At 39.5% G+C, this 14,803-nt stretch overlaps 1 protein-coding gene across 2 annotated transcripts in view; it reads left to right on the top strand.

Annotated features, from left to right (window-relative positions):
* Positions 1 to 14,803, top strand: part of LOC137341190 (septin-9-like) — a 233,772-nt gene that overhangs the window by 20,450 nt on the left and 198,519 nt on the right. Inside the window, exon 2 of one of the 2 annotated variants that reach the window (XM_068004213.1) lies at positions 6,835 to 6,891. The exons of the other annotated variant lie outside the window; for it this stretch is intronic. Within the exon in view, the coding sequence (XP_067860314.1) occupies positions 6,835 to 6,891 (57 nt within the window). The remainder of the gene's footprint in view (positions 1 to 6,834; positions 6,892 to 14,803) is intronic. 2 annotated transcript variants of the gene reach the window in all.

Raw genomic sequence — 14,803 nt, 5'->3', positions numbered from 1 at the left:
TGAAAATCTTTGTTTCCCAGGCACAATATGAATTTTGCCTCTAAACATTCTCTGGATCTTGGAGTTGGGGCTCATAAATGACAATAGTCTGAAACATGGAAGCCAAAAAAAAATCTAGAGTAAAATAAATCCAAAAAAGTACCAACACAACATTCCCAAAATAGCATTGTATAGATCATAAGACCTGTGAAATACATGTACATCCTGCAGTTCCCAGTTTCTTCCATACAATAACTAACGGCAGGAATCAGCTACTAGCGTATTTTGATAGTGGACTACCCCCTGCGCCCCCACCCCTTCACTGCCTTTTTTTTAGAAAAGCTTAAAGACCTAAAAGTTTTGCCACTGAGATCCTGAGCCAATACCCCCACAAGTATTTCCATCCTGTTGCTTAACACATGAATTCTGTTTGTACAGGCAACGATACCAAAGATTACAACTTTTTGTAAATTGTATGCTTTTCATTATGTTGGTTTAAAATATTTACAGTACTTGGATTAGTGGTCCACTGTCCCAGTTATTCAATAATGTATTAAGATAGCACATACAACTTAAATGGGATTTACACACACAGCCACCTCCTGACTTATAATAGTGTTTAGTTAGTATAGCACAGGCCCAGAGAATTGGGAAGTGTGACAGTAACCTTGGGTCACAAAAAAACAACTCTGGTAAATAGCGTACTGGCATTTATAAAAACCTAGTACAATTTTGAAAGTTTGAGAATGATGGATTTTGTGGAAGTCCAAGGGTATGCTTCTGCAAGGCTATTTTGAGGCGAAGTACCTAGAGAATTCTTATGAATCTGCAGTAAAAATATACTGTTTGGGATTTTATTTTTAATGGGGGTTTTTTTAAGAGGTATTTTTTAGGCCAGACTAGTTTGTAATAAAAAAAACGATTATGCTTTCAATAGAAAGGTTTAATCAAACATGGTTTAATCAAAAATATTCTCCCACTTGGAAACCTTGAGGGTCCAATGGCTAACTGTTGTCTGTGCACTGGACCTTAATTTCGAATTGTACATGACATTTTGAAGATTGTAAAACGCATGTCTGAACATTGTCATTTTTAAGATGCCAGTTTTAGGACATCATGAAAGCTGCTAGCTCTTGTCGTGCCTATCTCCACATTGCATAATTAGTTCAGTATCTAGTGAAATGAGCAAAAAGAACTGAGTGTTTAAACATGGTATATCAGAAATGATTGGGTCTAAGCATAAGCTTATAAATTTGGCATGGGTGAAGTAAGTGGTGCCATTTCCCATTTCTGGTATCTGATAATGTTTGGTGTCAGCCTTGATTCAATGATAGCATTCTTGCCTCTCAATCAGAAGGTTGTGGGGTCAAGTCCCACTCCAGAGTCTTGAGCACATAATCTAGGTTGGCACTCCAGTGCAGTACTGAGGGAGTGCTGTACTGGTGGAGGTGTCATCTTTTGGATGAGATGTTAAACTGAGGCCCCATCCACCCTCTTGGGTGGACGTAAAAGATCCCATCGAAGAGCAAGGAGTTCTCTCTGTGTCCTGTCCAATAGTTATGCCTCAACCAACATCACTAACAGATAATCTGGTCATTTATCACATTGCTGTTTGTGGGACCTTGCCGTGCATAAATTGTCTGTAAAGCACTTTGGGATGTCCTGAGGTCATGAAAGGCGCTATATAAATGCAAGTTCTTTCTTTTAGGTGAATATTAATAGTTATGAAGAAATGATATGAATAGTGGGATTGGAATAATTCAGAAATATCCAAAATCCAAGAAAGCTATATTTCAGTGAAGTTGAAAAACACTGGCAGGGCAGAAATAACCCTTCTCCCCTAACCCAGCCCGACACCCCAATTAAGAGCATGTGTGAAGATTCCAACTTATTTTAATATTTATTCAAAACATCACTTTATACAGTGATAACTCTAAAACTTGTACAAGCTTCTTGCAGTATTTAGAAATATTTTTCTTTGTTTTAATAGGAAATTCGGAGTCTGGTTGCATACTTATAAAACCACACTAGCATGTAATAAAAACTCTTAAGCAGTTTCTGCTGTTTCCCAGCAGTGGATCGTAGTAATGATCTCAGTTTATTTTATCAGCTGAGACTCATGCTAGAAATGCTGCCATTGAGGGATTCTTGGCATAGAGAAAGAATGGCTTCATTATATTAACTCTTCAGGGCCTAGGAGCATTCCTTTTGGTGAAGGTGTTGTGGACCAGACAAGTAGTGTAGTGATTTTAAAAAAAAAAAATTCTTGTTGGTCCATTTTACTGACTGATAACTGAAACGTGACTAATAACGTACACAAGATTCATGAGTCAGGAACGTTGTGTTATATGTTGTAAATCATTATGCTTGTTTTATTCAAAAATACAAAGACCTCTTTGGACTGTTGATCCTTTGATGCAAAAAGATAGCTTTGGCTGCAAGGCCTAGAAAAAATGTATTCTACATGTATCTTGATGGCCCCTTTGATTTAATTTGAGTTTTTTTTTAAAAAAATTCTGCTTTTAGAGCTTAGTGTTAGAAATTATTTTTAAAAATTTTCATGAACCAGTGGATTGTCTGTGGCACAACTAACAGTAAATTGGAGCTTGGGCCTGCCTCTTGCTTGTCTGTTATCATGTTGTTTCTCTCTTCCCTTTTTATTTCTCTTCTTTCCTTGGGTGTGATGGTGGGGAAGTGGGCTGCAGGCTGCATTTTGTGGTCGTGGTTGAAGCATGCCAGTGGATCTGACCAAGGTTTCATGGCCCAGATGAGCAGATCCTCGATTGGGGGCGGTTTGCTTTGGGCTGGTCAGTTGTAGAACTTTTGGAACACAGTGCAAGGAGGAATCTGACCATAGCTGAAGGCTAGTTTTGCATCTTGTGTTTGGGGTGAGGATCTGACTAGGTTATGGACTGGAAACCAAAAGGAATGTGAAGGGGGGGGGGTCATGCACATCCCTTTTGCCCCACCATTTCCTCACTGTTATTCCCTCCACTGTCACTTGCCCCTCCCCCAGATTTTTTTTCCCCTCTCTCCTCCCCTCCATTCCCTCACCTCCCCACTCATTATCATTTTCCTTCCCCCAATTTCTCCACAATACCCTGACCCCAAAACAGCTATAATATACATTTCTTTTAAAAGAAAAACAGTTTGATTTCACAGCTTGGTACTGGGGAAACCATTAAAAGAAAGAGCAGGACAGAAATGGGGTACATTGGTGGGTACCAGGGAGTATTGCCATTGACATGAGAAGGGGGGGGGGGTACAGCAAGGGAATATTATCGACTTGTGGGCAGGTTGGCGGTTGAACATCGGGAATAAAAAGGGTGAATGTGTAGAAGACGCACCTCACTATGATTAAGAAAAGGTCCAGGAGAGAAAGCAGGCAGAAGTGGAGAGGCTTGTGGAGGTGGCAGCCGAGTAACAAAGTGAAATAAATCTTGCATATAGTTACATTGAAACTGGAACACAGAAACAGGCCATTCAGCCCAACTAGTTTATGCTGCACGTGAACCTCCTCCCTCCCCACTTCATCTAGCCCTATCAGGATACCCTTCTGTTCCTTTCTCCCTCATGCTTATCTAGCTTCCCCTTAAATGCATCTGTTATTTGCCTTGTGGTAGCGCGTTCCACATTCTTCCCATTCTTTGGGTAAAGAAGTTTCTCTTGAATTCCCTATTGGATTTATTAGCGACTATTTTATATTTATGACCTCTAGTTTCAGACTCACCCACAAGTGGAAACATTTTCTCTACATCTACCCTATCGCTATCTTAAAGACCTATTGGGTCACACTTCAGCCTTTTCTTTTCTTTTTTACTTGGATTGAAGGAATTTGTCTGAAGGGAACATGACATGAAAAAATAAATATTAAATGTAAACTTTCTGAATGAACTGCCCTGGGAGACGGAGTCCAGAGGAACAGAAGCATCACCTTGTAATGGGTGGATTGAAAGATAAGTGGAACTGTAATTATACATTCATTAACATTTAAAAACTTAATATCCAGACACACTTGTGACACGGAAAATGCAAGTTAGAAATCCACAACTTTTAAATATCGGCATATGATGTTTGGGTCAACATATATCATTGTTTTGATTTTTACGATTCCTTAATTTTTACATACACGCATTCTGGGGGCAAAATCTTGAATCAGGGGGGTAAGATTTTCTGCCCATTGACAATGAAAGGAATTGAAAATCTAACCCCAAATGGTTTTTAAAAAAAAAAATAATTGCTGATATTGAATATTCTGTAACTTACTCAGACATTTACTGCTTTTAATTTTTCCCCTCCTGTTTCCATTTTCTGTTGGACTATCTATAACTGATTTATAGTTAAGAGAAAAAAAAAATGTTGAATGAATCTGTGCCATAAAGCGCACAGACTAGAAATAATTTCACCAGTGTCTGATCTGAGCTGTGTCAAGTGAAGATAGAGGGGCATCAGAGAAGAGTCATAACCATGTGATCCCTGGCTCCCCCTTGTATCTGATAACAAGGACATTGGTAACACTGGGATCAAGGTGTCTAGTTGCCCCCGTAGCATCAAGCCAGATGGATGAAGAAAGGAGATGAAGATAGTTTGTTAAAATTTCACAAATTTGAGTTAGAAAATTGGGATTGTACTGAATATGGAGAAAAGAATGTTCTGGAGGAGCTGTAATTGAATTTTAATGAAGTAAATGAAAAATTCTCACATGTGACCTTCCTTGTGCTACTTTGCTTTTAAAAAAAACACTAACCCAGCTGAAGGGTGAGTCACAGTGACTCACTGACATTTTCCTGCCACGTTTCTGCAACAGAAGAGATGTATTAGAAGAATGATTTTGGTTTTGGTTAAAATGTATTCCCTTTGAATTCTGTGGTCTCCATTCAGTGGCAAATTAAATACTTTTAGTCCACATGGACTTCACTAAGAGTTTTCGAACATGAAATATTTTTTTCCAACCAGCCTGCCAGTCCTGTCGGGGGAAACTTCTTTTCAAACCCTGTTTGACCTCGCCAGTGCTTTTTCTGTTTGTTTTTAACCGAATAGAAGTTTTATATTTTAAAGAAAACACAAAATGGGGATCACCAGATTAATGGTTAAACTGCAGTCCAGATGTGGGGTGGAGCGGGGGGGAGAGGAGAGCTGAAGGCTTTAAAGTCACTCAGCAAATCAGTTTTTGACCGCAGGCTTTGGCAGACTGACTTTGCATTTAGATTGCAGTCCTAGACATCAAATATCCGGTTGCAAGCCACTGTTTTCTTAATATAAAAAGCATTCTTAGTTACAAGTTGATTTTAAAAAAAAACTTAATTCTTAGGATTGCATTATGTAATAGTTCTTGTAGAATTAGCTTTTCTCCCTTCTTCCCAAAAATGAAATCGAAAAAAAAATCGTCCTCCTTCTTTCTTCCCCTCCCCCGCACCTCCAATTTTGCCAAAATCCACTGGTCAAACACTCGAGCATGAAAAGAAATCATGGACTGTTTGCTGCTCTTTTTAATAGCAGTGACGGTTGGAGGCAGACATTAGAACTGGCAGGATACCAGGGTATAATATGAAACTGGCAGTTGTTACTTCAGTTTTCTGCCCTTTTTAAAAAAAAAGTAACCAAGCATGGAAGAAAATTTCTTGCAGCAATCAGCTTTGAGGTTAAGACTTTACTAATTAGATGGCAAGAGAAATGTGCTGTTTTCCCCTGGTCAATGTGAATATATTTGGAGTACATTGTCCTCACCTACTGATCTCCTCGAGGCGACCAAGATACTAAGGTAGCATCAGAACCACAGAATGAATACTAGAGTCAGCCACACAAGAAGAGTTCAGGAAGGCCATGCTGACAGTAGACTATCCATAAATGTCCAGTTGTGGTATTTATTTAGTTATATATTAAAACCACTCTTGGCCAACTATCAATGGGACTACTCAAAAGTGGATCAATCACTTTTGAGCAGTCCCATTGATAGTTGACCACTGATGGGAACAGGCTCAACTCCTCGAGCACTTTGATATTCAAATAGCAACTAATCCTCCCAACTTTGATCCTTGGGTAACTATTTGCATCTATAACCAAATGCAGCAGTTTATAGGTATACCTATGGTTAGGAATCGAAATAATTCACAACCACTATGATGACGACAACCTGTAACAAAGATGGAAGTCAAGCCAATTAGCTATTAGGAGAAGTCACAAAGCTTGGTCAAAGAGGTATTGACCGTCATATGGAATTGAAGGCAAATTATTGACTTGGTTAGGTGATAGAAGATAGAGTAGGGATAAAGGTATGAACTCTAATTGGAAGAAAGTGACCAATGGTGTCCCTCAAGGATGTATGCTGTCGATGGGAGCACTGTAGGTCGGGCGCCTGTTACAGAAACTGCCGGATTTTTTTTTTCTTTTCCATTGCAGTATTTACTATTTTTAAATAAAATCCAACCAAAAAATGGAGCAAATAGATAATTTTATGAATATTTTTCCCTCCCTGTGTAGCCCACTTTTTGCCACTGAGGGAGAGGAGGTAGATGCATGACCTGTTGTCCTGCCAATGCCAGCTTCAGCTATAAACCTCTGAAATTTCTTGCTTTTTAATAAAAGAATTATTATTTGGCGGAATTTTCAGCCTTTTTTTTGTAATCTAGGTTGAAGGATTATTTAAGATGTCATCTTGACACCGCTATGTATGCATTTGAAATGAATGGATGTTTGAAGTTGGAGATCCCTGCAACCCATTCACTTTCCTCCTGGGTGAAGGAAGATGTTCGGGAATAATCTGTGGGGGGGAGGGAAGGGGGATAAAAATCTGGGATAATCAGATAGATAAGTAAATCAACATATTGTGAATGTTGTGTTTTATCATTGTTTTAGGAATTACAAGGACAGCTAGTGGAAAATTGAGACGAACTTCCGATGTTGTTAGTCCAAGTAAGTAACCACATAATCAACACTACTGTCTAGAACACCAACAGTTTGTCATGTTTTCTGCAGTGTTTTGGTCTGATGAATTCAGTTACAATATGAAACCTTTTGTCACATGGTTTTGATGTGATTCATTTTTCTTCCATTTACTCACCCTATTTAATCTTGTTTCCCTTTTTAGGCAAATTTTCTTTTTCTCCATTCCCCGCTTTAACCCACTCTCCACCCCACCACCCCCATTATCAGTAGTTGGGGAGGGGGGTGGTGTATATGACCCTAAATCAAAATCCTTTGCATAATATGCAAATCTTCCCAAAGGAAACATTGAACCTAAGATTTTTGCGTCGTCAAGATGGAATTGTTAAAATAAGATTCAGAATATCTGCGTAGTAACATCTATGTTTTTCTCTTTTTAAATAAAATCACTTTCTCCTCCTTAGTGTAGTTAATTGATGTGATTTTTTCAGTGAGTTCAACGGGTATAGTGTCACAGCAGAATAAATGCAGTCCAATTCTGTAATGTAGTTAGTGAAAACAAGACTGAAGATTGAAGAACAGGAGACCATTTTGAAGCATTGCTGAGCAAGAAAAAGCATTACTACCACTAGGTAATCTCGTCTGTTTGGACATTCTTTATGATGGGCAGCAGAAAGCATTAGCACATGGAAGCACTCGAGAGTGTGGGATATAAATTCATCTTGGACGGACCGCCAAATGGGCAATAGTGAATTGGCAGACTGCCGTGCACTCCGCCTGATTTTTCTTTTGCACTCTCTCCAATTTTGTTAAAACAAGCTTCCAATTTGCTATCTCACGTTTTCTACTAGTGACCAAGAGGAATTTATACCCCACTGTTCCTTTCTCTCCAGGCTCAGTAGGCAGGTTCAGGGATAGATTTAAGCTATTGCCATGATCTCCAGCATTACAGAATCAGCAAAGACCATTTTGATCCATATAGCTAGTTTTGGAGTTTAGGAACAGAACATTTTAGCCTGGAGTGAGTTTTGGGCAGGCTGGAAGGAGCGGAAAACGTGCACTCGTGCCTAAATTTCAGTGCCCAGGTCTCATTTAGATGTTGCTGGTCCACTTCTAACCTGGAACGGGTGAAAAGAGGGTGCAGAGCGGCTGCCATCAGGCAAAGGTTGGGCATCTGCCAGCTTCCAGATAAATGGTAGGGAGGAGATTTCAGGCAGATCTCGTCGGAGGGAGAGGGGGGGAAAAAAAAAAAGTCCAGAGCGGGATAAGCCACGACTTGTGGGACCCAAGGAGCACTGCTCCACAAAGGAAAGTTTTAGATTAGCCTGATGGAGTCTCTTCTGACTTCAGACCTGATTCAGCCTAGCTGGAAATCTGCTGTGGCTTCCCCTCAGGCCCTGATTTAAAAATTGCATCATGGTCCTATTGTGTGTCTTTGTAGATATGTACAGTAAACAATATTTGAAATTCGAGCTTACCACACTCCATTTCCCAGTTCCAAGATCAGGGAGGTGACCTGCTCTCAGCTTTTTGCCAATCGTGTTTGAGTCAACCTCTAGAATGATTTTTCCTTTCCTTTCTGGAGAATCGCTTCACCTTTTGGAAATTTGCTATAGATAAAATTGTAGGTGTGAATTCACTATCATGTTATGGTGCACCAGTGTGAAATGGTTTTTTATTCTTGTCACCAGGATTTTAGATTTCCCACTGCCTGGTGTGAAATTTTGAAGATGTCAAAAGTCATTGCCCCTTTTGTAATGTCCAGACTTGCGGAAACTGGAAATTCCAGATTTTTGATAGTTCCTTACCAATGCAATGCTTTAAGGTTGTGTTAGGTTCAAGTTCTAGAGCAGCCTTCTTCCTGATGTAAACAAGTGATCACCTTCACTTTACAATTTGAAAGTTGTCCATCAATTAATAACTTTCATGTTGACCAACTGTTCTCTATAAGCAGCTTGACTTTAGACACCTTCCTTTTTTAAAAAAAAACTTTTGCTTATTGTTTAGCATTTGGATTAATAATGTGTATCCTCTACATGTAAATTACAACAACTGTTCAATCTGATGGGGAAACAAAATGAGGATTACATTTTCATTGTTAACATTTTTCGAGTACAGACTGCATGTGATACAATTAAACTGTTCAAGTTGACCGCTTTTTTTTTAAACTACCGCCCTGTGCAAAAAGTGCACGATTATTTGAAGCATTCACATCAAAGATGGACAGTTCCTAATTCAACAGGAAGTAGCAGTCTGGAGCCAAGTTAAAAAGGAGTTTAAAATGGTTGGAGAGAAGAAGTCGTCAAACTAGATGAGCTGAAGAGCCTTTTTATTTTTTTCTATTGTGTGTATCAAAGCCTGAAATTATTTTGTATCTCGACCAGATGACTGCTTGATTTCTAATTGGGAATGTGTGGCAGGATGGATGGATGGACTGAGCCTTGTTTGCTGTAGTTGGCTGGGATTTGTTTACTGCTGAAATTAAATGGAGCAAGGTATTCCTTCTCTTGAGGCACAAAAAAATGTATTACCTGTCCGGCCATAAAATGACTTTAGTAGCTGAGAAATCCCTGGCCTGAACCATCCTAATTTTGAAGAGAGTAAATGATCAGTGTTTCACTGTTCTCAAAATAATTTGGCTTTTAACAGGAAACCAACAAATAACAGCTTTTCTGAAGTATCAGTTGGATGCTTGCAAGTATACCCCATCCCTACCATACAATCGAACACCATATTAAATACTTCTGTTCTGAAATATTTCTAAACTCGTTTGCAAGATTTTGTGCACTTCTAATTGGCCGTACAAAATATTAGGTTTTAATTTTTGGCAGTTTTATTAACTGATGCAGGATATAAAATTTCAAAATAATTAAGCAATTTAAAAGAATAACTGGGGCCATTTTAATAGCTAGCACATCATAATTTCAAATTATTGCTGTAGAACCTTTTAAACTACCCCAGAGACATGAGTTACTAATCTATAGCAAAGCAATGCATGTAATTCTGCATTTTCTATCCACTTCTACTAGTCAGTTATATATCCTGTTTAAAATGAGTCTAGATGCCGCAGAGTTGGATGTATATCTTTCCAAGGATGAAAATGGTACTTAATTTTACTGAAGGTGTGACTGAATTGTTGAGTATCAATTTTTAGGTTAATTGCTTCATTGGAATTTTCAGCACTCAGTTTTGACTTTTTGTAATTTGAATAATTTTATTTTGCAAATGTAAACAAAAAATGATTCCTCATGTAAAAATACCCACTTGTGTGTTCATGAACTGTTATGAGATGTTATTTACTGCAGCTGTGGCAATATTAATTCCTGTTCTTCCCCCAATTCAATGATTATAAATAGAGAGATAGAGAGATAGAGAGAGATATATATATATATGAACCATTTTGAAATGGCCTCTGTGGAGGTTGTAATGTTAGATTGATACCTGGGGAATTTTGCTCGATTTGCTTTGTGAGTGGGGAGTGAGGGTTTAAGAAGTCCTACTTGTGATTCTTCATCTCCCTCAGGAGGTTAGGCTTCATCGAGGTAAACTGTGCACGGTCTTTAGAAGGAGTTGGTTTGATATGTCGGGGGGGTTACGTCAAAATATTTAAATGACTGGTCATTTTCCACGTGTGGACTCAAACAGCATCGTATCCAGGCCCCAGCATGTGATTAGTTACTCCTGGACAGTTTATTTTCTTGCAGCCATTAACTCTGTCTTGCCACCTCTGTGTCTACAGACCCTGCAGTCCATGAACTCTATCTGGTCCCATGGGCCCACCTTTCCATTAGACAGTAACTTCAAAACATGGCCGATAATTAAATTATTAACTTTGTGTAGATATAATTGTAAACAATTTTACAACACCAAGTTATAGTCCAACGATTTTATTTTTAATCCCACAAGCTTTCGGGGGCTTTCCCCTTCCTCAGGCGCCTGAGGAAGGGGAAAGCCCCCGAAAGCTTGTGGGATTAAAAATAAAATCGTTGGACTATAACTTGGTGTTGTAAAATTGTTTACAATTGTTAACCCCAGTCCATCACCGGCATCTCCACATCATAGATATAATTGGTAATAGTTTTGTTTATAAAACTGAATTAATTTGCCTCCAATAAATTGTAAAAGTAAGGAATCCCATGAAGCTGGCTCGTTCCTGGCTGGCTGACAAAATATTAAATTGGCCACAAAATTTAAAATGTTTTAAATCTGGCTCACATTCAGGTAAACATATTTCGAGGAAAATTCATTCAAAATAATTTCATGGCAAAATCCTGGTAGGAAATGAAGGGCCACAATTTACTGTAGCTGGTGAACGAACGGTGCCAGCTGTTAGTTAGACTTGCCCTTGCCAGTTTAATTTCCATGAGATCTTGTCCTGCAAGTTGCTGTAAGTTGGAGATGGAAATGGTGTGGCACCCTCTCCAGGGCATCTGGGATCTGTGTGAACAGGGCAAGCAACTGTGTATCTCCTTAACCAACCAGATTGAAGGATTGTTAAATAAACAGCAGAGTCTGAACCAGGAAGTGTAAGTTAGAATAGTGAATTCCATGTCAAATCAGGTATAGAAATAGAGAGTGAAAGAAAGATTGGATTAAGAGAGAAAAAAAAACTAAGAATAAGTAAAAACAAAATTTAATTTTTTAAAATCTCCAACAACAGTTGAAAGCTGAAGGAATGAGACTCCACATTTGTAATTAATTTTGAGTGCCAGAGAGGCTGTTTGGCAGTAATTAACACTGAGTGTTAAAAAAGATACTTAGTCTGAAATGGACAAGCCCTAACTTTCTATGGTAAGTTTAGTTCGTATCGATCATACACGTTCAGGAACTTCCCACCGTTCAATGCATTTGCATAGTGAGACAGACAGCGAGATGCTGTTTTAGCGAAGATAACAGTGGAGTGGCACATTGCATTTTGGGCAGCAACTTCCATATTTTCGCGTTTAACCGCAACATCTGCCCTTGTCTGAAGTTGCAGTGCGATTTTGTGCATTAATAACGGTGAGTGCCGTTAGTCTCACCGTTCTTTTGACAGGAAAATCTGGGCCATCTTATTTCATGGCAAAACCCTGGTAGGAAATGAAATGCTTTGCCATATGTCTGTGAATGACCTATTATCTCAGTGTGGAGTATGGGTATTTTTTGGTATGTTACCCAATTTTAAGCTCCTGACTTTTTAATGCCATAAATTTGTAATAAAACAAATGAATCAAATCTGTTACCACGTTTAAAATAATTATGGCAGCATACTCTTAAACTTCAAGTCTTGCCCGTGTCTGTTATCTTTGGATCAGACCAATGACGGATATGATAAGGTTTATAGTATCTGTCCTTGTACAACGGTCAAGGAATTTATGATGTAAGGTTAAAGACCAGGACTCTGGAGACTCAGACTTGCCAACAATTTTGGTGAGTGGATTTCCAGTCAAACTAATGTACTCTATCATATCTGACTAGATGAATGCTGTGCTTAGCTGAATACAGTCAGAATATTGTACTTTCAATCACTGTGACCAAACTTGTAAGAATGCTGAATTACATCTTTGGAGAACAACCCTGTAATTGCAGGCACACGGAGGAGTTTTTCTGCAGGAATAATTTCTGAAATGAGAGTGCTCCCAAAACAATGTTAGATGTCCATCACGTTGGTGTGCAGGAAAAATTTACGTTGCCATAGACATTGCATCTGCTATACTGCAATACAGCCTTTTCTCTTAATTTGAATGCCTTGTAAGTAAATAAGTGACACATGTGATTTGGGATGCAGTGATGTCATGGTGTTATCAATCCTGTTTGGACAAATCCCCCTGTTTGCTAACGTGGTAAAAAGTCTTAGTTTTTTTTTACCAGATGACTGTCCTTTTAAGCAAAACTCTATTAATCAGGTTCTGTTCTGTTCTGTCACAGTTTCTGTTTCTCACTGTTTACTGTCTGGCTGTGTTTGCTGCTGAAGTTCTTAGGCAACGAAATATACTCTCTCATGCAATCCATCTTTAGCTGTGCAGCAGGTGTGAGCATGGAGTCTTTGTTCAAATCCAAGTCAAAGAGTCTAGACTGCAGAATTTTTGAATGGAATACATGAAGAATGTGATATTTCTGTCTGCACTGTTGCATGTTTCAGAATACATGTGCTGAAAAAGCATGACATAGTTCATAGTGAGCACACAAAAGGGAATTCAGGCACAGTAATGTGTCTGATACCTTATTTTTGTATTGTAACATTTTCATGAAGAAGCGTCTGTTAAACTTTGTGGAGAGAGGGTGACCAGGCATGTCCTTTTGTGAAAGAATGAACTTGCATTTGTATAACACCTTTCATGACCTCGGGATGTCTCAAAAGTGTTTCACGGCCAATGAAGTACTTTTTGAGGCGTAGTCACTGTTCTGTATTTGACACCGTAATGCTACACATCGCAATCACAAGGTCAATTTGAGATGACTAAACTATTCAACATGTTTAATTTCATCCTTCCAGAATACAACAAATTGCATTTATATAGTGCCTTTAATGTAGTTTAACTTCCAAGGTGTTTCACAGAAGTCAATTGAATTCCAGCCCCATGTCTTCCCTTTGCAGCATATATCCGTTTCTTAAATGAATCCAGTGTTCTGGCTTCAGCAAACCTTCCTGATTGCAGCTGCTGATCATCCTGTGTCAACACAAATATTTCCTGTCCTCTATCCTGAACTTTATCTTCGCAGCCCTGAACTTGTGCCCTCTTGTCCTGCTGCCTTGGTTGTATCCCAGCACGAGTGATGTTACTATTTATTCAAATACGCGGGCACGATTTTAACAGTGAAAAACTGGTGGGGTGGGGGTGGGGGTGGCATTCAAAATTGCAACCGTTTCAGACCTGCCTCCAACCCGCTTATTTCCGGTTTTCACCAGGGCGGGACGAGGGGCGGGTGACCAACCGGCTCCCAGGAGGCGAGTCGGGCCTTAAAACCTTTCAAGAGGCTGCAGGCCTCAATTTTCCCACCGTTTCCGATTTCAACCCTGGGGGGCCGGGATTCCCGGGCCTTCTCTGTCATGCCTTCATGAAAGGAGGCGAGAAGGCCCAAGACTAAAAGATAGGTGCCTTTCCAGCACGGCTTGTGGACCCGGAGGAGTAGGAGTGCTTCCCCCCAAGGCCCTTCTTGCAGTCAACAATCAACTCCTCCCACCCCCACAACGATCACTGACCTCTGCATTGACCCCCGATCCCTCCCCCCATGACTGATGAGCCCCGTGCACTTTTTTTTTCCCCCGGGCCAGTCCATGCGAACAAAGAGTTACCTGAACATGTCCTGTCCCTGGTTGCTGTCCTGTCTGACTGAGACCAGCCTGTCCATCAGGCCAGTCAGTCGGACGGCAAACCGACAAAAAACAATAAGCTGTCCTTGCGTCAAAATTGTAAGGCGGTCTGGGAAACCCGTACTTTATGAAGACAGTGCCCCTTTAAAGTAAGTTACTTTTGTTTTAGGCTCAGCTATCCTTTTTCTATTGTAAAACTTGGTTATTTTTGTGATTACATTTTAAATTTGTGCTTTCCATGGAGAAACCCATCCCTGTGAAAATATGCTTGCTGTGATTGTTGAGTGTGTGCAGCACAGGATTGGAGTTGTGAATTTATTTTTACCATTACAATGTGTAACCCCACCCCTTTATAAATTTATACAGTGCAAATTTAAGCAGTTCACTCTGTCAAAGTACTCTCGCTGAGTAATGAGAGGGTCTAGTTTTTCAGCAAACTCCCCTCTTTTCCCCCCCCCCCCCCCCCGCATCAGTGATGTAAATATGGCGTGAAATAAATGCTAAATGGAACCTAGTGCTTTTCTCAAGAAACTTAATTATACATTGCAAAGTCACATGACAAAATTCAGTGCTTTGAATGGCACAGATAATGAAGGATATAAACTCCAATGGCACAACTCAAATAGGTGTGTGTGTGTGTGTGTTCCT

This window comes from Heptranchias perlo, chromosome 23, assembly GCF_035084215.1.
Source record: "Heptranchias perlo isolate sHepPer1 chromosome 23, sHepPer1.hap1, whole genome shotgun sequence".
Taxonomy (NCBI): domain Eukaryota; kingdom Metazoa; phylum Chordata; class Chondrichthyes; order Hexanchiformes; family Hexanchidae; genus Heptranchias; species Heptranchias perlo.
This window is presented reverse-complemented; position numbering and strand designations above follow the sequence as displayed.